The 22,240-nt window shown below is 50.5% G+C and overlaps 1 protein-coding gene across 1 annotated transcript in view; it reads left to right on the plus strand.

Moving 5' to 3' along the window:
• The window catches only part of LOC144279312 (uncharacterized), a 64,049-nt gene that overhangs the window by 13,645 nt on the left and 28,164 nt on the right, over window positions 1–22,240 (plus strand). The window contains 4 exon segments of the mRNA XM_077840785.1: window positions 356–383; window positions 2,505–3,218; window positions 4,072–4,267; window positions 6,685–7,570. Coding sequence (XP_077696911.1) covers window positions 356–383; window positions 2,505–3,218; window positions 4,072–4,267; window positions 6,685–7,570 — 1,824 coding nt within the window.

Raw genomic sequence — 22,240 nt, forward strand, 5'->3', positions numbered from 1 at the left:
TGGGGCCTTGCTCAGAAGGGACGTTTTCTAGACAGTCTCCCTACAGACATGGATTTTGGAGCACTTTGGATAACAGGCTCTAGTGCTCCTCTATAATACAGCCGGCACCCAGGGAACTACTTCCAAGAATAGCCCCCTGGAGAAGAACAAAGGCAGAGGGTGGCAATGTGCACATCAGCCATTCTCTAAACCAGCTGAGCAGAAGACTTGAACTCATGCTCCTCGGGCATTGCCTTAGTTCATGGACTGTCATCAAGCTTCCTAAGCCACCCACTGACCATAGCAGGAGTTGAGCTTGTCCACAAAGCTAGTGACCAGAGTCAGGAGCCAGGCTCCTGGTGTGCCTGTCCCACAGTGCCTGCACAAATTACTTTCTCTGGCAGGTGAGCCCATTTGTAGAGTCACACAGAACCTCTAATAACTGCTGAAATATTGCTTTCCTGGCCTGGCACAGAGCATTGGTCACTAGCTGGGGTCAAACCCCACTGGGTAAACTCCAGGGGCATGGATTCAGCCACAGGTGTGTGCCAAGAACAGTGTGAGAGCAAGCGATGTGTACGGACCCTTTACTCCAGGGACTGTATCTCTGCACCCCCGAGAGGGAGTGACCCCACATTTGCACCAAAAATCCTACCCTTGGCCCTGATGAGGCAGCCATTTTTCATGGCAATTTGTGCTTGTGTGTGGACCTCAGAACACTTTGAAACACAGGCTCTTGACATGCAGGGTTGGCTCCCGCTTCAATATGATATGGCAAAGGGCACCCATGATAAGGACCCAGGTGGGGATGGGCTGGACTCTAATGAACTTCCTCCCCTGTTAAGGTACAGGTGTTTGTGCAGGGCTGTAACCCCCTGCACATCATCCCCAGCCCATACAGGTCCCTCCCTGAGCTCCCTGCCCTGCCCCAGCACAGGCTCCTCTCTGAGCCACTGCACAGCACCCCCCAACTTGTAACCCCAGCTCCCTGCCCCAGGCCCCTCCCTGAGCCCCCTGCACAGCCCTGTAACTCCAGCACAGAGGCCCCCACTCCTCAGCAGCGGGCAAGGAGACCCCCACTTGCTCCCCAGTAGGAGCTGCTGGGAATTGCCCGCCTCAGGCTGTGCCCATCCCCGTGGAGTGAGGTCGCCGGGCTCCTGCTGCCCCCGCTCCCGGAGACCGGCCCAGCTGGGCGGGGCGGGGCCGGATCTGACTGACAGCGATCGCTGCCAATCCCCGCGCGGAGGGATTAACCCTGCGCTGGCCGGCGCGGAAGCTCTTTGTCTAGGGAACTGGGCCGGCCTCCCTGCGTCCAGGCGGGGTGGTGTGGTGAGGGCGGGGTGGCCGGGACCTGGGGTAATGGACCTGTCTGTGCTGGGGGGCAGGAACCTGGGGTGATGGGTGCGGGATGGGCCTTTCTGTGCTGGGGGGCAGGAACCTGGGGTGATGGGTGGGGGATGGGCCTGTCTGTGCTGGGGGGCAGGAACCTGGGGTGATGGGTGCGGGATGGGCCTTTCTGTGCTGGGGGGCAGGCACCTGGGGTGATGGGTGGGAGAGGGGCCTGTCTGTGCTGGGGGGCAGGAACCTGGGGTGATGGGTGGGGGATGGGCCTGTCTGTGCTGGGGGGCAGGAACCTGGGGTGATGGGTGGGGGATGGGCCTGTCTGTGCTGGGGGGCAGGAACCTGGGGTGATGGGTGGGGGGTGGGCCTTTCTGTGTTGGGGGGCAGGAACCTGGGTTGATGGGTGGGGGGTGGGCCTTTCTGTGTTGGGGGGCAGGAACCTGGGTTGATGGGTGGGAGGGGGCCTGTTTGTGCTGGGGGGCAGGAACCTGGGGCGATGGGTGGGGGATGGGCCTTTTTGTGCTGGGGGGGAGGAACCTGGGGTGATGGGTGGGAGAGGGGCCGGTTTGTGCTGGGGGGCAGGAACCTGGGGTGATGGGTGGGGGATTGGCCTTTCTGTGCTGGGGGGCAGGAACCTGGGGTGATGGGTGGGAGAGGGGCCTGTCTGTGCTGGGGGGCAGGGAGCTGGGTTATGGGTGGAGGATGAGCCTTTCTGTGCTGGGGGGCAGGAAACTGGGGTGATGGGTGGGGGATGGGCCTGTCTGCTGGGGGGCAGGGAGCTGGGGTGATGGGTGAGGGATGGGCCTGTCTGTGCTGGGGGGCAGGAACCTGGGGTGATGGGTGGGAGAGGGGCCTGTCTGTGCTGGGGGGCAGGAACCTGGGCTGATGGGTAGGAGAGGGGCCTGTCTGTGCTGGGGGGCAGGGAGCTGGGGTTATGGGTCGGTGGGTGTTTGGGTGAATAATGGCTAGGTCTTTCTTCTTTTCCCCTCTGTTTGTTGTGGTTCTGACTCTCCCATCACACAGTAACAGCCTGATTAATTGTTTTGCTGCAGCCCTCCCAGGAGCCTGGACGCATGCAGCAGGACCGACGGAGAGACCGAAGTTGGAGAACTAGAGCGCAGGCCCCAGCGGGGATAAGCTGGTCCTTGAAGACAGATCAGTAGCTCCTGGGTCTCCACATCCAGGCTCCGCGAGAGAATATGGAAATGGCAGATCCAATGGGCCCAAAAGCAGGGAATGAGCTGGAGAGAGACGGGAAGCAGCCAGTCCTGGGACCAACCATCTCAGTAAGTCCTCGATGGCAGCTGAGGACTGAGCAGTGTGACAGGATGTCCCGGTATTGGAAAGATCAATTTCAGGAGGAGCTACAGAGCTTACGGACACCTGCTGAGGCTGTGCCGACATCAGTCCCTGCGTCAAAAAACCCTCCGCTGCTGGAGCTGACCCCAGAGGAGGATATTGAGGCCTATCTGGCTTCCTTCGAGCAAGTGGCTGAAGCCTGCCAGTGGCCCAGAAGAGAGTGGGTGACCCGCCTTGTGCCGGCCCTCAGTGGAAAAGCTTGGCAGGCCGTTAGCAGCCTGGATGCCAGAGACGCTGGAGATTACGGGAAGGTGAAGGCAGCTGTCCTGCGAGGCTGCAACCTCGGCACGGAGACACAGCGCCAGCGCTTCAGGCAGTTCCGCTACCAGGAAGCCGAGGGGCCCCGGGCAGTTTTCTGCAGACTCTGGGAACTCTCCCATCGATGGCTGAAGCCGGAGATCCGCACCAAGGAGCAGATCATGGAGCTGCTGATCCTGGAGCAGTTCCTGACCATCCTGCCGGAAGAAATCCAGAGCTGGGTTTCTGAACACTGCCCAGAGACGTGCGCCCAGGCAGTGTCCCTGGCCGAGGATTTCCAGGTAAGACTGCAACAGGCTGGGATATGAGAGCAGCAGGTGAGAGCAGGTGCAGGGGAATGTCCAGGGGGCTCCATTGGGTTCTGCAGGGAATTTGGGTTCTACAGGGAATTTGACGGGGCAAGTTTGGGTGCTGGGTGAACACAAGGAATTCTCAAGGCAGGACACGAGTGGGGCTTGTTCTGTGTAATCCTGCTCTCAGCACTGGGTTTGTGGCTGTCACAGTTCCCTGCTCTGCACACCCTGCCGTTCTCTCTGGGTATAAATGTCACTGCCACCCTTATGCAGAGTCATGCAGGACCCTTGGGCAATAATTTCACTAGTACCTGCAGCTGCTGGGAGAGTGCAGTGACCTCTCCCAACATCTGAACTGATAGGGAGCCTCGTTAACAGACTGGGGCTCCATGTGAATCCAGCGTGTGCTGTTAGGAGGCAATGTCGCATGGCCTGATCCTAGGGACCCAGCCCTGAGCATCCTCTGTGTGTCACATTCAGCCATCATGTCCTGGGGTACGCGTGTCTCCTTAGCTGCCTCACCTCGCAGGACGTGAGTGGGGTAGTAGCTGCGGGTACTAGTGAAATTGCCAAAGGGTCCTGCGTGACAGGGTTTGGCTTCTTTCCTTCAGCTCCTCTCAGAGATGCTGGATAGCATCATGGGGAGCCTGCCTTTCCCTGAGGTCCAAGCTCCTCCCAGGCTCATACTGCATAGCCTCAGCCTCCTCTTCCGGTTACCTCTCCCATTAGCAGCTTCTGCCTGAGGAGCGGGCACCCTTTGCCACGGGCACTATTCAGGTATGATTTCCCCCCCTGACTCTCAGCCCCTGGTTGCCCGGTGACCCATGTGGTTGGTTCCCAGGTCACAGTGCATGTGAAGGTTGAGGACGTGACCCCAGAGGAGATGGATGCCCCTGAAGCATTATGGGAATCTCAGAGCCCCCAGCTGGAGCCACCACAGCCCCATCCCACATGGGGATCACCGGAGGAGGCGGCACTGAGGACGTACAAGCTGCCAGGCGCCCCTGGAAAGGAGCCCCGAGTTGGACGAGAAATGGGTAACGAGCTCCTGAAGGGGCCTGGGGCGGGTCTTCCCGGGGGCACTGAGGGGACAATGGAGAAGGGAGTCCCTCGGGCTCAGTGTGTGTGTGGGGAGAAGAGGGGAGTGGCTGGCTCAGGCCATGGGGGCGCTCTCCAGCAGGATTGCTGCCTGGAGAACGTGGGAGGCTGCGTGTGGGGTTGGGGTGGCCAGTGGGTGTCTCTTAGGTGACAAGTGGCCCAGGCAGTGGGGATGGGACTGTGGGAGCTGGGTGGCCCCGTAACCAGTGCGGTTGTGAACCCTCCTTGTGTGGGTCCTATTCTGTGGTGTTACCTAGCAGGAGCTAGGCCCATGTCATTCAGGGCTTTCCATGCATCCTGGCCAGCTCTGGTGGAAGCTCCTTCCCTCAGTCCCATCCATGGGACTGAGCACTCAGCTGGGAGACAGAGGCAGGATGGACCCTTCCTCTCCTCTGGGTAGTGAGTTAGGGGGATGGGGGGGGTCTGACCCTCAGCAGAGGGGCTGTGGTTTATTTTCTCCCTGTTCTGGCCGGCTGAGTGAGAATGAGGAGTATCTCCGCAGGAAAGGCCTGAAGGAAGCTCCAGGGATGTTATTGGGGAAGCCCAAAAGTAACATGACCCAAACCTGGCACTAGTCTGGAAATCCCTCACAGCTGTAATCTGTCAGTGGGGCAACCCCCCTGGGATAGCAATGGTGGGAGCTGTAGCATAGGGAGGGCTCACATGTGTTTCCCACCATGTGACCCAGTTGCGGGGCTCTGTGCAGAAGCTGTCTGAGCAGAATATTCTCCTTGCCAGGCATGTTACGACCAACAGGCTTCGCCGGTCCTAGGCTTGTACCCTGCCCAGCCCCTGTCACAGTGCCTGCAGTTGCAATGCGTTTTCAGGAAGAGCACAGTGGGTTTCGTACCCTGGAGTCCAGACTGAACATCCTGCCTCACTGGCTCTAACACAGGAACCCCTCATGATTCGCTTCCTTGTTTTGATGGTGGCTTTTAAGGAGTCCTGTCCCCCCCGTACTCAACATTTCTTTAACAAAAACTCTTTTTTAATTTTTGGTGAAAAGTGGACATTTTTATAAAGCAAACTCTTTTTGCAAATAATTGCTGACACTAATGACATTTTTCACAAAATTATTCATCCCATTTTGTAAATAAAATATTGCATCTAAATGCTTTGTTCACATAAAGCCGACCATTTCAATAAATGAAAAATAAAAAAAATCGCAAAAGTAGACAATGGGTCTGTTTCCAAACGCCACTTTGAAACCTCACAATTTTTTGGCAAAAATTTTTATCCATTTGTTTTTTATCTGGCTCTAACCTGTAAGTGGATTTCTGTAGGGAACATCATTGTCACCTAAACAGCAGGTCCGTTGAGTGAGGCAAAGGAACCAAAGAGACAGAGGAATCAATTAGCAAAAGAACAAATGAGCTGAGTCCTGAATGAGAGAGGGATACAGCAGTGAGAGAGAGAAAGGTCTATGGCAGGGGTCGGCAAACTTTTTGGCCCGAGGGCCAAATTGCATGTAGGGCCATGAATGTAGGGCTGGGGCAGGGGTTGGTGTGTGGGAGGGAGTGTGGGGTGTGGGAGGGAGCTCAGGGCAGGGGGTTGGGGAACAGGAGCAGTGCAGGGTGCAGGAGGGGGCTCAGGGCAGGGGATTGGGGTGCAGGAGGGGGCTCAGGGCAAGGGGTTGGGGTGCAGGAGGGTTTGTGTGTGGGCTCTGGGGTGGCAGCGGAGCTAAGGCCAGCTCCCTGCCTGCCCTGGCCCCGCACCGCTTCCAGAAGCGGCTGGCACCACGTCCCTGCGGCCCCTAGGGGGTGGGGGGGGTAGAGGACTCCTCGCACTGTCCTCGCCTGCCGGTACCTCCCCCGAAGCTCCCATTGGCTGTGGTTCCCCGTTTCCAGCCAATGGGAGCTGTGGGGAGCAGTGCCTGCAGGCGAGGGCAGCACACGGAGCCCTCTGCCCTCCCCCGGGGCTGCAGGGACATGGTGCCGGCCGCTTCTGGGAGCGGCCAGGGGCCCGCGGCGCCACGGGGGTGGCAGTCCCGTGGGGCAGATCCAAAGGCCTGACGGGTTGGATCTCGCCCACGGGCCGTAGTTTGCCCACCCCTGGTCTATGGTAAGGAGAAGAGGGAAGAGAGAGGGGGAGCCTGGAGGGGAATTGAGGGGCTGGAGCAGAGGGAAAGGGAAATGTTGGGAGTTGAGGAAAAGCTATTGTGGGCCCTGGGGAAAGAGGAAGGAGAAAGGGATGTGGGGCTTCCTGCTTGTGCCCCTCCACAGCCCCCTAGTTCTGCATGGCTGACTGTTTGGCTTTTCTTGGGGGTCTCTCCAGTGGAAGGATGTGAGGAGCCTCACCCACTTCCACTTGGAAATATGAGAGATGAAATAATCTCTGGATTCTCTCTTCCATCCAGCAGGTGCCAGGATCCTGAGCAGGTCTGAGAAGCAGCCTCACAGCGAAGGGCCTAAAATCCTGCAGCCCCCCAGCGTATCACTGCAGGATTCAGGAGAGAGCATTAACCACAGACCTGAGCAGGAAGGCGCCTGCAAGAGGCAGAAGAGGAGCCCAGTGGGGAATGAGTCAGATCCCCTAGGGGAATGTGAGAGTGGATTCAGGAGACTAATCCAACCTCCTGCACCGGGGAGACCTCGGACCACAGGGGACCTTCAAAATCAGAACAGCATTCACAGGACAGAGAAGCCCCATAAATGTCGAGATTGTGGGGAAAGGTTCTGGGAGAAGCAGGCACTCACGGCCCATGGGAGAGTCCATGAGAAAGACAGACCATATCCCTGTCCTGAATGTGGGAAGAGTTTCAACAGACTGACCCATCTCAAAACGCACCGGAGAACCCACACGGGAGAGAAACCCTATTTCTGTGCCGAATGTGGGAAGAACTTCGGCCACCTCTCCACGCTCATTACACACCAGAGGCTGCACACAGGGGAGAGACCCTACTCCTGTGACGAGTGTGGAAAAACTTTCACCAACCCCTCGGACCTCAACAAGCACCAGCGCTCCCACACTGGCGAGCGGCCCTACCCCTGCGCCGAGTGTGGGAAGCGCTTCAGCCAGCTCTCCAACCTGACGATGCACCAGAGGACTCACACGCAGGAGAAGCCCTATCCCTGCGCTGAGTGCGGGAAGAGCTTCAAGTACCTGGCTTACCTCACCGTTCATCGGCGCTCCCACACTGGGGAACGGCCCTTCCCCTGCACCGAGTGTGGGAAGAGCTTCAGTCACAAATCCTCTTTGGCCCGTCACCTGAGAATCCACGCCAGAGCCGCAGCCATGGACAAGTGAGACCCTCCCAACAGAGGGCTCCACTCCGGTCGTGTGTGTATAATAACGTGAAGCAGGCCCTGAGAGAAGCTAGTCCCATGCCCACTAACAGAACCATCCCCCTTACGGTCACCGGGGGGCGTGAATTGGGACTTCACCTTAGTCCTTTGAGGTGTCCTGATTCCAGAACCGCCCCAGCAGTGACTTGCTCCTTCCTGCTTGAGCTAGTGAGGAGAGGGCCACTCTAGGGGCTTGTCTTTGCTGCATATTAACTTTTTGTAACTCAAGTGTTGTCCCTCACTCGAGTCCCATCCACATACAGTACCTTTAAGTGGGGTGCAGTGGTGCTGTGACCCCAAGGAGGGGGCATAGGCTAAAATTGGAGCACAACTCGTCAGCTGCTAACACAACCCCTCTGTAGTGTGGCTCCAGGCTTGTGCCACTTGCATATCACTAGTTCTCCAGTGCCTTCCCACGATTCCCCTAGTGTGCCCAGAAAGGCAGACAAGTTCTCCCACTACTCACTGGGAAACGTGTGTGTCCAGAAGCCATAGTGCCATACTCGAGGGAGCGCAGAGCCTGTGTGGGTACAGCAGCGTGGCTGTTCTCAGCCGAGCTCGGCTGACTCGAGAGGAGTCACTGGGCCGCAGATAACTCAAGTTAACTCTGTAGTGAAGGCAGACACGGTGAGGCTGGCAGGCCCCAGTCCCAGCAGTACCAGGAACAGCACCTCCAGGGGAAGGCATTGGGCCAACCCTACCTCTTGCCCCACTGCCAACCAGTTCTGCCTCGGTGCCCCCGCACAGCCACCTTCTTCCACGCTCTGCCCTACTCAGTGGCACCCAGCCTCACCAGAGCTTCAGAGCCCTCTATCATCTTTTCCCAGCAACCACGTGTCACCGGGGCCCAAGTCTGCTGCATTGACTCCCTGCCTCCCACTCACCCGACTGGCTCTTCCAGCTGACTCTTATCTCAGCCTAACATTGACATTCTCTGTATACTCTTCTGTATTTAATCATCGCCCCCCCCCCCCGGGTTTTCTGCTCCTGTCCTGTTAACGCTCTTGCTGTTTGCTGCCCTGTCTCTAGTGCGTTGCATTGTCCAGACCACGCGGTTGCTCCTTGGCTCAGCTGCCCATCAGCACAACCGCTGATTCAGTTTTATTGGTGTGAGATTTTGATCAGATGGCCCCAATCCTGCACGGAGCTCCACGTGGGCAGATTCCTCTGGAATGCTGCCTGGCTACTGGGGTCCCCATGTGTAGCTCAATGCAAGATTGGGGCCTTAGTTTAAAATCTTCTGATCTTGCCTACATCATTGGTTACCCTTCTGAATTGCTGGTATTTTTTATTTATTTCCTGCTGATTTGATTGTAATGTACTGAACAGTACTTCTTGTCAATCAATCACTGCTCTGCACACTTAATTAACTCTCTTTCCCTGTTCCTTTGACTCAGTTAAACCCACTCTCTTGATTTGGCCCTTGTGTAACTGCCTATTGCCATTCTCGCTGTTGTCCCCCTGACTTCTTGCCCTGTCGAGTCCCAACTCACTGTAATGATGTTTTATCAGTCTCGCTGGATGGGTTTAGTTTCTGGCTGGAAGAGGGAGAAGGGGTGGAAAGTGGGACCTGCGTGGTGGTGGCAGGCTTCTAGCACTCGTAGGAAAAGCTAAGGGGTGCGTCAAGACACTTGGTAACACGTGTGATCCAAGGACAGCCCTTATATCTCCAGCTGCAGTCTGGTGCCGCTCTGCTTTTCTCACTACAGCCCAGCCAGCAGTGCACCATGGGAATAAGTGGCCCAGTGATTCACAGGGACAGTTTTACGATTACAGTGTTTATGTTGGTAAGTGAAGAACACATGCCATCCCCACAAGTGCTTCATTTCCTGGTTGGGGAGGCAACATTTGGAGGAACTCAGCCCAAGATGTTGCAGGGGGAAGAACCAGGGTAGCCAGAACTGGTGCAGGCTCAGCATCTTTGCATCCACACTGGGTGCCTGAGGGAGTTACTCTCACTCGGGAGCAGCCGTCCTGCTGTTCCCATGTAGATGTCGTGGTATCCTGTAGTTTTGGGCTCCATGAGCCAGCAAAGCAAAACCAGAGCTTAGACTTCAACTTCCACTGTGGATGGTGAGTCTTGTGTGTTGTGACTGAATGGCTGCTTCCCTGCAGCTCCAGAGGGGCTAGGGAGTGCACAGCAGACAGGCCTCATGTACAGCTTGAGAATGAGGACCTGTAATTCATCAGTGTATCTCCACTGGCAGAAGCAACAGTGGAAGCTGTAGTGTAGACAGGACTTTGGCATTGTTACCATTGTGTCATCAACCCCTAACCAGCAAGTGAGCTGTTGGCCAGCTTACCACTCTTTCCAAATACCGACTGAAGAAGCTCTGATGGAAGAAGGGGCTCTGAGGGCATCAGAGAAGATTTGCAGGCTTCTGCTGAGAAATTTCAGGGCTCCTGCCACAACCTTCCCATTCCTGGATGTACACCTTCTTCAACACCACTCTCTCGGGTCACTATCTCTCTACGCTTCCTCTCTGGACACTTCCCTGTCAATAGTGGGTGATCCTGGCTGTATTAACTATTTCAAGGGCCTTGCAGATCTCTTCAAAACCTGATTGACTACACCTTGGTCTCCTGGGTTTGAAAAGCTACTAACCCCAATAAATACAATATACATAATAGTGTTCAGTAACCCTGCTACGTTACTGCAGGAGGGAAAGCCTAATCCAATAGGAGCCCCGCCATGCTTCTCTTCCTGATCACAATCCACTCCCTCTGCTCACCTGCTCCCTGTCTCTTTCAGAGCCACCCAACAATCTTCACGTTCAGCCCCCAAAGCTCCAAACCAGCTGTCTAGTGCAGCCCTCCACGAGTCACAGCTTCTACATCTCTGGGCACCCAGTAGCCCATGTTCTTGGAGCCACAACATACTTCATCATAGAGTTTCACGTAATAGTTATAACACCATCTCATATCACACAATTTCAAGTTAACACAGTCCCTTCTCCACAACTCCAGTGAATATGGAGGGAGGAGAGGACAATCCAAGTGCGATGCCTCAAAGATATCCCCACAGTTTGGCATCTGACATGGGAAAGGTGTGTGGTGCAGCTCGTGCACTCCCATCATTGGAGCTCCCAAAGTCCCTGTAAGGGGAGGACACTAAGGTTATGACTTCACTGAGAAAAAAAAGGGGGGTTTAACCGTAGGATAATTGAAGTGTATTAGCTCTCCTGCTGTGCACACACAGTGGAGTTACTGTGAGGTAAACCAGGCAAGGTCAACCATGGGCAGGGGGCAAAGTTCTGACCTCACCCAGCTGCCTTGTGAACACTGAGCAGCTTGTCTCCCCTTAGGATTTTACAACATGATAATTATCCCCAATTGTTATCTCACTGTTTAAAAAAAGGGCACCACTGTAAAATGCGCAGTAAGCACAGGGCAAAGCCTTGGGGTTAGCCATGATAGGAAGAGGCATGCAGATAGATCTCACCCTCCCTCAAAAGGCACGTAAAGTTCACACTGCATAGAAAAATGAGTGACTCTTAGAAGCCATCCTGGCACAACTCTAGGCAGGTGATCAGATACTCCCTGGGGAGACTCTATGTGAACCTAAGAATGGCCACACTGGATCAGACCAATGGTCCATCTAGCCCAGTCCTGTCTTCCCATAGTGGCCAATGCCAGGTGCTTCAGAGGGAATGAATGGAACAAGCAATCATTCAGTGATCCATCCCCTGTTGTCCACTCCCAGCTTCTGGCAGTCAGAGGATAGGGATACACAGATCATGGGGTTACATCCCTGTCCGTTTTGGCTAATAGAGATTGCTGGACCTACCCTCCATGAGACCAACTATAAACTGAAGTGACTGTACAGATGCTGGGTTCTGCCATATCTGAGGAGCAAGGAAGAGGGTGTGAAGCCATCTCACTGGGACAATAGCTTTGCAAGCAAATCAGAGGTTGAAACAGCAAGCTCAGCAGAGCAGCACATAGGTGCTCACCTGGCCCTCCAGGTCCTGGCAGGGGTGGGAATGTAACACCAAAAGCTAACTGTCTGGGGAAACCCTTGGAACACCAGGGGCTTGAGGCACCAGGTGCATTACTGTCACTATGGGCCTTGGCACTTGTAGTGCCCAAACTTTAGATCGGGCTAGGTAGACCCTGGTCTTATACATCAGAAGGGACCTGAATCAGACTGATAAAGGCTTATAGCTTTGCTGGACCTGGGTGCAGGTTACATGGGATGGGAGGTAAACCCTGTAACTGCCACCATCAGGAAAAGGGAGAAAAATTATGTGCAGGTTCCTGTGTTAGAACCAGAGATGGGTTATTGGGCAAATGGGAGGTTTCAGGGGACAACAGGGGCCCCAGGCCTCAGCCCAGAATCCCCCATCCAAACAGCAGTGGCAGCAGCTGGAGTAAAGGTGGAGGGGACACCGCTGTATGGAGATGACGGTTGTGTCCTGGAGACAACACCCTCTGCCTGGAAGATTCACGGAAAAAGGCTGGCTGTACCCAAGAACAATTCATTAAACAGGGCATTTGTTTGCGACAGAATATTAATAGTAATGACAGTTTCCACAACCTCTCTGCTGGTGAGATTATCAGGGCTCGAGTGCCCCAACTCCTTTCTCTACTGGACAGAGGAGAGATCATTGCCCATAGGACCAATCCCAAACATTCAAAAATCACGAGAGTGGCTTAACGATCATGAGATTTAAAAAAATCTGAATTTTCCTTCTAGGTTGTGAGTCTCCCACCCTTAAGTAAGTCGGAATGTACCAGGATCAACATTTAACATAGTGCACAGCAATAATGCTCTAGTTCAAACAGGAATTAGTTCAGGGAAGTCCTATGGCCTGTGTTATGCGAGAAGTCAGACAAGAGGATCACAGTGGCTTCTGGCCTTATAATGAAAGACTCTATGCACCTCCGTGTCAGCGTCTCCAAGGGGGACTCCTCAGGCACCCTCCTAACCTCTGGCTTCAGTCTCATTGAAAACACTGGGAGTTGGTGGCCATTTTGACTTCTGGGCAGCCCCATTTCTGCATGCAAAGGCTGTAGGAAAAGTGTGGCCAGATTGACCGAGGCAGTTTGTCTTCATCCCTGTTGAAAGTAGAGGGAGGTGGTGGCCATTCTGCATAGTGTAAATCTCGCAGAGCACATGCAACGAATCACAAGAGTGTGAGGAAACACCAAATAACACCAGACTCGGGATCAAATGGGCAAGGCAACTCTGAAACAGTCTCACTCTCCTGGCTGATCATGAAGAAAAGGATGACGGAGGAAAGGGGCTCCTACCAAGCCTTGGTCAGGGTGGGTGGGAAGCTCTGAATGATAGAATCATAGAACTGGAAGGGACCTTGAGAGGTCATCTAGCCCAGTCCCCTGCACTCAAGGCAGGACTAAGTATTGTCTATACCATCCCTGACAGGTGTTTGTCCAACCTCCTCTTAAAAATCCCCAATGATGAAGATTCCACAACCTCCCTAGGCAATTTATTCCAGTGCTTAATCACTCTGACGGTTAGACAGTTTTTCCTAATGTCCAACCTAAACCGCCCTTGCTGCAATTGCCCATTGCCCATTGCTTCTTGTCCTATCCTCAGAGGTTAAGAAGAACAATTTTTCTCCCTCCTCCTTGTAACAACTTTTATGTACTTGAAAACTGTTATGTCCCCTCTCAGTCTTCTCTTCTCCAGACTAAACAAACCCAGTTTTTTTCAATCTTCCCTCATAGGTCATGTTTTCTAGACCTTTAATAATTTTTGTTGCTCTTCTGTGGACTTTCTCCAATTTGTCCACATCTTTCCTGAAATGTGGCATCCAGAACTGGACACAATACTCCAGTTGAGGCCTAATCAGTGCGGAGTAGAGCAGAAGAATTACTTCTCGTGTCTTGCTTACAATACTCCTGCTAATACATCCCAGAATGATGTTTGCTTTTTTTGCAACAGCGTTACACTGTTGACTCATATTTAGCTTGTGATCCACTATGACCCCCAGATCATTTTCCGCAGTACTCCTTTCTAGCCAGTCATTTCCCATTTTGTATGTGTGCAACTGATTGTTCCTTCCTAAGTGGAATACTTTGCATTTGTCCTTATTGAATTTCATCCTATTTACTTCAGATCATTTCTCCAGTTTGTCCAGATAATTTTGAATTTGAAACCTATCCTCCAAAGCACTTGCAACCCCTTCCAGCTTGGTATCGTCTGCAAACTTTATAAGTGTACTCTCTATGCCATTATCTAAATCATTGATAAAGATATTGAACAGAACTGGACCCAGAACCGATCCCTGCGGGATCCTACTTGTTATACGCTTCCAGCATGACTGTGAACCACTGATAACTACTCTCTGGGAATGATTTTCCAACTAGTTATGCATCCACCTTATAGTAGCTCCATCTAGGTTGTATTTCCCTAGTTTGTTTATGAGAAAGTCATGCGAGACAGTATCAAAAGCCTTACTAAAGTCAAGATATACCACATCTACTGATTCCCCCCTATCCAGGCTTGTTACCCTGATATGGGCCAGGAGGAGATGACACATGCTGGGTGTAATATTGAACAGCAGACACAGGAGGTGGCCTTACTGCAGGCGGCCAAGCCATCATTTACCTCCTATGCTCAGCCCCATAGTCCTCCGTATGGGACATTGGCCTCCCATGAGACATCTGATTCAACCTGGGAGCTCCCCAGCGAGATACACCCCCACCTCCTCTCAATCTCAGTGTGAGCACCCTCCATACAGCACCTAGCCTCCAAAGTCCAAGCGCCTCTTCCGGAGTCACCTGCAGCTGGGAAAGCCCTACTGTCCCCAGTCGGTGAGGCAGCCAGCCTCTTCATGCAGCCTCCCCCTTTCCTCAGGTGCCAGCTGTATGGTGCCCTGGTTAAAGGTGCCAGCCCCCATTTAAATTTTCTGAGCCACCTCTTTTCCCCAATACTATCAGCACTGGACATTTCCTCCCCTGCTGCCCTTCACTGCCCCACCCAAGAGGAGTGTCCACTGTCCCACATACACAGCTTATTTGCAGTGGAGCTCCTCCCTAAGGACATAGGACAACTTGTATCATGGTCCTGGCAGTTTACTCACTCCCACTTTATCCCTGGATACACACTTGTGACTGAGCTGCTGTTACTTCTGAGATTTTCATTACGCTTCAGGACACTCTGAAGTCACTTGCACGACCACACACACCCTGTGACCTGGGCATAAGCCAGATATGTCACCATGGCGCCAGAGCCTGAGAATTACAGAGGAGAGGCATATCTACAAGGCACCACTGGCAAAGCAGTCCATCCACCCACAGGCAGAGGAGCGGTCCACAGCGGGGTACTTGGACAAATCAGTGCAAGGAGGAAGAAGGGGATGAAAGCCGGGGCTCAGAGGAGAAGGCTCCATTCCTGCCCTAATGGAGTCTAGGAGCCTCAGAAGCTCTTCCTCACTGAGGTCCAAGCCAGAGAATTACAGGCTCACTCCGAAGTCATCTAACGCCCTCATGACGGCTAGAGCAGGAGCTACAGAGGCCAGCCCACAGGAGTTATGCACTGTCCCTATGTAGAAGTCTATAAACTGTGATCAAGTCACCCCTTAACCTTCTCTTTGTTAAGCTAAATAAATTGAGCTCCTGGAGTCTATGACTGTAAGGCAGGTGTTCTAACCCTTCAATCATTCTCATGGCTCTTCTCTGAACCCTCTCCAGTTTATCAGCCTCCTTCTTGAATTGAGGTCTGGACACAGTAGTCCAGCAGTGGCCATACCAGTGCCAAATACAAAGGGAACACAAACTCTACACCCATTTGATAGCCATGGATCAAGCCCTTTTGGCCACAGCATTGCCCTGAAAGCTCATGTTCAGCTGCTTATCCATCATGAGCCCCAAATCTTTTTCAGAGTCACTGCTTCCCAGGATAGAGCCCCCCACCCTGTAAATGTGGCCTGCATTCTTTGCTCCTAGATGTACAGCTGGCTGTATTAAAACACATATTGTTTGCATGCATCCAGGTCATCAAGCAATCCACTCGTAGGGGTAAAGAAGGGATTCCCCCACCCCAATGTATTACAGGAGGGTTTTGCTATCCCCTTCTTCTGAAGCATCCTCCAGGATGGTTGGAGATGGGACACTAGGTGAGCTGGGTTGACGTATTCTGTCTCTCAAGTGCTTGACTGGCTGGTTCTTGCCCACACGCTCACAGTCTAACTGATCGCCATATATAGGGTCAGGAAGGAATTTTTCTCCAGGTCAGATTGGCAGTGACCTTGGATTTTTGTTTTTGATTGTTTTTTCCTTTGCCTTGGCCTTTGCCTTCCTCTGAGTGAGTCACATGCCAGGATTATTTGGGTGTATCTCACTTAATCATTTGTCTGCCATTGCGGGGGCCTTAGGCACTGGTGCACCTTGGTCCTTCCTATTATCTGCCTGTGGAACATACTAGTTGAGTCTCCTCAGGGCTGTAACACTTTGGCCTAATTTTAGTTATTGAGTTTAGTGTGCGGGCGGTGCTGGTGGCTTGTGATATAGAGGAAGTCAGACTAGATGATCTGGTGGTCAGTTCTGGCCTTAAGGCCTATGACTGCATGACCTCCTGTATAGCACAACTTTCCTCAAAATAATTCCTGGAGCAGATCTTTTAGAAAAACAGCCAATCATGATTTAAAAATGGTCAGGGATGCAGAATTCACCACAACCCTTGGTAAATTGTTCCAAGGGTTAATTCCCCTCCCTGTTAAAAATGTGTATCTTATTTCCAGTGTGAATTTGTCTAGCTTCAACTTCCAGCCATTGGATTATGTTCTACCTTTCTCTGCTAGCTTGAGCGCTCTTTCTTCAATCTTGGCTCCCCATGTCAGTACTTATAGCCTGTGATCAAGTCCCCCTTTAACCTTCTCTTGATTCAGCAAAATAGATCAAGCATCTTGAGTCTATCACTCTAAGGCAGGTTTTCTAATCCTTTAATCGTTCCTATGGATCTTTTCTGAACTGTCTACAATTTATGTACATCCTTAGAATCACAGAATATCAGGGTTGGAAGTGACCTCAGGATGTCATCTAGTCCAATCCCCTGCTCAAAGCAGGACCGATCCCCAATTAAATCATCCCAGCCAGGGCTTTGTCAAGCCTGACCTTAAAAACGTCTAAGGAAGGAGATTCCACCACCTCCCTAGGTAACACATTCCAGTGTTTCACCACCCTCATAGTGAAAAAGTTTTTCCTAATATCCAATCTAAATCTCCCCCACTGCAACTTGAGACCATTACTCCTTGTTCTGTCATCTGCTACCACTGAGAACAGTCTAGAGCCATCCTCTTTGGACCCCCCCCCTTTCAGGTAGTTGAAAGCAGCTATCAAATCCCCCCTCATTCTTCTCTTCCGCAGACTAAACAATCCCAGTTCCCTCAGCCTCTCCTCATAACTCATGTGTTCCAGTCCCCTAATCATTTTTGTTGCCCTCTGCTGGACAATTTCCAATTTTTCCACATCCTTCTTGTAGTGTGGGACCCAAAACTGGACACAGTACTCCAGATGAGGTCTCACCAATGTCGAATAGAGGGGAACGATCACGTCCCTTGATCTACTTATACATCCCAAAATGGCATTTTGGCCTTCTTGGCAACAAGGGCACACAGTTGACTCATATCCAGCTTCTTGTTCACTGTAATCCCTAGGTCCTTTTCTGCAGAACTGCTGCCGAGCCATTCGGTCCCTAGTCTGTAGCGGTGCATGGGATTCTTCCGTCCTAAGTGCAGGACTCTGCACTTGTCCTTGTTGAACCTCATCAGATTTCTTTTGGCCCAATCCTCTAATTTGTCTAGGGCTCTCTGTATCCTATCCCTACCCTCCAGTGTATCTACCTCTCCTCCCAGTTTAGTGTCATAACCTCTCTATCCTACTCAAGATTCCCTTGTTTATGAATCCAAGGATCACATTAGCCGTTTTTGCCACAGTGTCACACTGGGAGCTCATGTTCAACTGACTATCCACCACAACCCCCAAGTATTTTTTAGTACCACTGCTTCCCAGGACAGAGTCCGCTCCCCTCACCCCACCCATAAGTCTGGCCTGAGTTCTTTGTTTCTAGATGGATACATTTACATTTAGCCATATTAAAACACATGTTGTTTGATTGTGCCCAGGTTACCAAGCAATGCAGCTCATGCTATATCAGTGACCTGTCCTCTTCATTATTTACCACTCTCGCAATTTTTGTGTCATCTGCAAACTTCATCAGTGCTGATTTTGTTTTTTTCCAGGTCATTAATAAAAATGTCAAATAGTGTAGGGCCAAGAGCCAATCCCTGCAGGATCCCATTAGAAACACAACCATTCAATAATGATTCCCTGTCAATAATTACATTTTGAGATCTATCAGACAGTTTTAAATCAATTTAATGTGAGCTAAATTTTATGCTGTTCTAGAGTTTTAATCAAAATGTTGTGTGGTACCAAGACAAACACCTTACAGAAGTCTAAGTATATTACACCAACACTATTACCTTTATCAACCAAACATGTAATCTCATTAAAAAAATCAAATTAGTTTGACAGGATCTATTTTCCATAAACACATGTTGATTGATATTACTGTAATTATGTTACCCTATTTTAATTGTTTATTACTCAAGTCTCATATCAACCATTCCATTATCTTGCCTGGGATCAATGTCAGACTGACAGGCTTATAATTATCTGGGTCATCCCATTTACCCTTTTTAGATATTGGCACAACATTGGCTTTCTTTGTGTCTTCTGGAACTTCCCCAGTGTTCCACGACTTATTGAAAATCAATATTAATGATCCAGTGAGCTCCTTTGCCAGCTCTTTTATAACTTTTGGGTGCAAGTTGTCCGGACCTGCTGATTTTAAAATGTCTAACTTTAGTAACTGCTGTTTAACACCCACGTGAGATACTAGTGGAATGGTATGATGATGCGTTCAAACCTCACACTGAAGAGCAAGGTGTTAAGGAACACCTCTGGGCCCAGGCATCCCCGCACAACCACACCTACAAAGCCTGCACAAGCTGGAGGAGGGGCTTGAAACGGGAAGCAGAGCAGCTCAGAAGGAGGCAGGCAATGGAAGGGAGCAGACAGCTGCTCTGAGTTCTTGGGAGAAGTACAGCCCAAGAGCTCATTGCCAGAGACTTGAGCAAACCTACAAAAAAGAGGCAGAGGACTGATTGTGCAGGTCAGAGTCTTTATTTGAGACTTTTTGATTTATACAGTGGGGAAAAGGAGACTTGTGTAGGAAGTGGTTGGTGGAGGGGGCTGATTAGCACCCCAAGATGCAGAGGGAAGCTGACCACCATTGGGCCCTGGACTGGAGCCCAGTGGAGAGGGCAGGCCTGTGCTCCCCTACCCATTCCAAAAAGACATGACAACAACAAGAGTCTTCTTCTTGGGGAAGAACCCAGCTGGAGAAGACCCTGACTGTTCGAGGGCCCAGACCCCCCAAAGTCCTCGTACTAAAGGGAAGGACTGGAAACCCTTGAAGGGGCACTGAAGGACAGGATGATATTTGCAACTGGGAGGTGACCTGCCACACCCGTTCCTGCTCACTAGGCAGCACTGTTGGTGATGTTCCACTTGTACAAATCCAAAGAGAGTTATCACCTTATAATGAGACTATATCATCTGTTTTTTCCAAATACTGAACAGAAATATTTGTTGAACACTTCTGCCTTTTCTGCATTGTTACTGATATTTCTACCATTTCCATCTGGGGAGGGACCGATACCACTGTCAGGATTCTTTTTGTTCCTACTATACTTTAAAAAATCTCCTTATTTTCCTTAACTCTGCTAGCCACAGATTTCTCCCTTATCAATTTTCTACAGTTCCTAGCTTCTGATTTATATTGATTATTATCAGCTTCCTCTTTCTTCTATTTGTGATCTATCATTTTTTGTTATTTATAGCTGCCTTCACTTCCCCTGTAAATCATGTTGTTTTTTTAAACAATATGGCCTTCTTCCTCAATTGTGGCTTTTCAGGCATCTAGTAAAGTGTTTTTAAACAAGTCCCAATTATCATTCAAGTTTTTCCAATTAAATTCTTCCTCCCAGCTGATTTGGCTCATAACTGTTTTCAGCTTTGTGAAACTGGCTCTTTTAAAGCATTATATATATATAATTACTGGTCTGGACTATATTCTATATGCACATTTTAAATGTGACCATACTATGACCACTTGTACCTAAGCTACCATTACCTAATAGTTCTGTGATCAGTTCCTCTTTATCAAGATGAGATCTAATATATAATTCCGCCATGTTGGATGCAATACTTTTTGAGTTAGGAAATTGTCTTCTGTAATGTTCAGAAATTCCAGGATTGTTTTAGTACTGGCAGCATGAGACTTCCAGTTGTATGTTTCTCAGATTAAAGTCCCCCATGATCACAGTTTTTCTCTCTACTACACATTAGAGATTGGTGCGTGGCAGCTGGTGGCTCTGAGTAGCAGCCTGGGTTGGTCAGCCGCACTCAGTTCCATTTGTAGCCCTTTCCTCAGGGCTCTGTTTATTCTTCACTAAGCATGGAGTAATAACGAAAGCAATGGTTGTGCTCGGGGCTGAGGCCAGCTAGCCTCCAGTAGCTAAAGGGGCAGGACCTTCCGCAGTTCGGGGGGGGGGGGGGGTTCACCCTCCAGAGCCTTCGAATACAGCCCCAAGAGAGTGTACTCTCAGCTCTCTCCTGGGCCCTGCCTCCCTCAGGGACCTGGGCCCTCATTTATAGCCTCAAGCTAGGAATCAGACCCAAGCCCTAGGTGCTGTTCAGTTGGGTTAGCTGATTCCCAGCACCTGCCTGAGCAGCTTCCCTCCATAACAGAGTTGGTTGCTCCCTGTCCCCACCTCTAGGCCCTCAAAGGAGCAATCTGCCCTATTATAGAGCATAAGGAGCTAGTCATCCAGTACCCTAGTGCAGTGTTTTCCCCAGGAATTGAAATTAGGGGGGTATTCAAATTTACGGGGGGGGGGAGGGAGGGCCAATAAGGGGGTGAGACCGTGAGGGTGAAGATAGGCTGTATGGCACCATAGTAAAAACTGAAAAATGTTTCATGACTATTTTATTAGATTTAACTCATGTTTTAAAACCATCACACAAATTAAAGTTGGCTACTCAAGCCTTCTATGAAGCACTACCTCTATATCCTTCTTGGTTTCTTGTTATAATTTTGCACAACTCTATTAATGAACTTCTTGAATGCAGTGTGTTCATCTTTGGTGGCTTCTCGTGTGTCCGGTACTTCCAGTCCTTCAATTGATATGCTCATTAGTTCATTCACATGATCAGGCAGAAGGCGACTTCTTTCAGAACACAAAATTCTATTCAGTGAGGCAAAAGAAAGCTCAACTGTAGCTGTTGTGACTGGGAGTAGAAAGAGATGAATTCCTACTTCTTTCATCCCAGGAAACATAGCACAAAGACCGGGTCGAGCCACTAGTGAGGATAAAAAAGAAGTTGAAGTCAAATCTTCATTCATTCATTCATTCATTCATCGTACGATATTCTACTCTGTGTTCAAATTCTCTATTCTGCCCTGAGCACATGGCAGCCCCATTGCTGGTAGTGCCTCACTCCAGTCAACAGTCGGTGTTTTATAGGACAGGGATCTGTAAAAGCTACGTAGAGCTTGAGTAGAATCTAGAAGTTGCTGTTGTAGATTTTTAAGAATCAAGTCTGTGTACTTTTTCACTTGTCTTAACAAACGCTTCTTGTCCTCTTCACTTAAGGATTCAATATAAATGTCTTCATTAGTCAACTTCTGGACTGAAGTCTTTGCTTCTTCCAGTACTTTTTCAATGGATAGCTCTCTGATAGATCTTTGTCCAGCAATAGAAGCTACATTTGGATCAACTACTATTGTAGCAGATGCCTGGATGGCATTGTTTAATGACCCAAGTGGTTTCAACAGTAGACTTAGAATGGCAATAGTCTTCTCTGAACGTAGTAGCAAAAGTAATCCACCAGCCCCACTACTTAGATCCATCCCATCTTGGTAGATACTTTCCAAAGCCAGTAATAACAGCTGGAGTAATTTTAAGACAACAGCCAAGGATTGCTCATGAGAAAACCAGAGGGTTTTCCCAGGTTGGACTAATTTGAATTTCAGTCCCAGTGTATCTTCTATATTTTCCAAGATACTCAGTCTTTTTGGACTCTTGCTGAAAAAAGAATATAATGAAGATATTAAATTTATAGCTTTTTAAATGTCTTTTGAAGAGTCTGCAGCTCGTACTAGCATTGGTTGAAGTAGATGGCCTCTGCAGTGTGTATAGGGGAGATCAGGGTTACACGTTTCTCTGCGCAAAGCTTGTACTCCACCATGTCTTCCAGAGAAGTTTGCAGCTCCATCAGATGCACAAGCAGCCATCTGTTTGGGGTCCAAATGACAAGCATTTAACTCTTCTAAGACGTGGGTTGTCAGCCGATGTGTCTTCTATAACTTGACCATCTACAAATGGATCTACTGGCCGATCACTGACATCAAGATAAAGAACAAAATGACTTAATACTTGATGCCCATTTGCATCGGTGCATTCATCAGCCATGTATGCACATTTTTTGAATGTGGTGAGAGAGTTCTTCACTTTTTTAACTGTGGAGTCTTTCACTGTTGCACCACATGCTTCTAGCCAGTCAGTTGGCTTCTTGCAGAACGGTAGTGAACAT

The sequence above is a fragment of the Eretmochelys imbricata genome, chromosome 23 (assembly GCF_965152235.1).
Source record: "Eretmochelys imbricata isolate rEreImb1 chromosome 23, rEreImb1.hap1, whole genome shotgun sequence".
In the NCBI taxonomy this organism is placed as follows: Eukaryota; Metazoa; Chordata; order Testudines; family Cheloniidae; genus Eretmochelys; species Eretmochelys imbricata.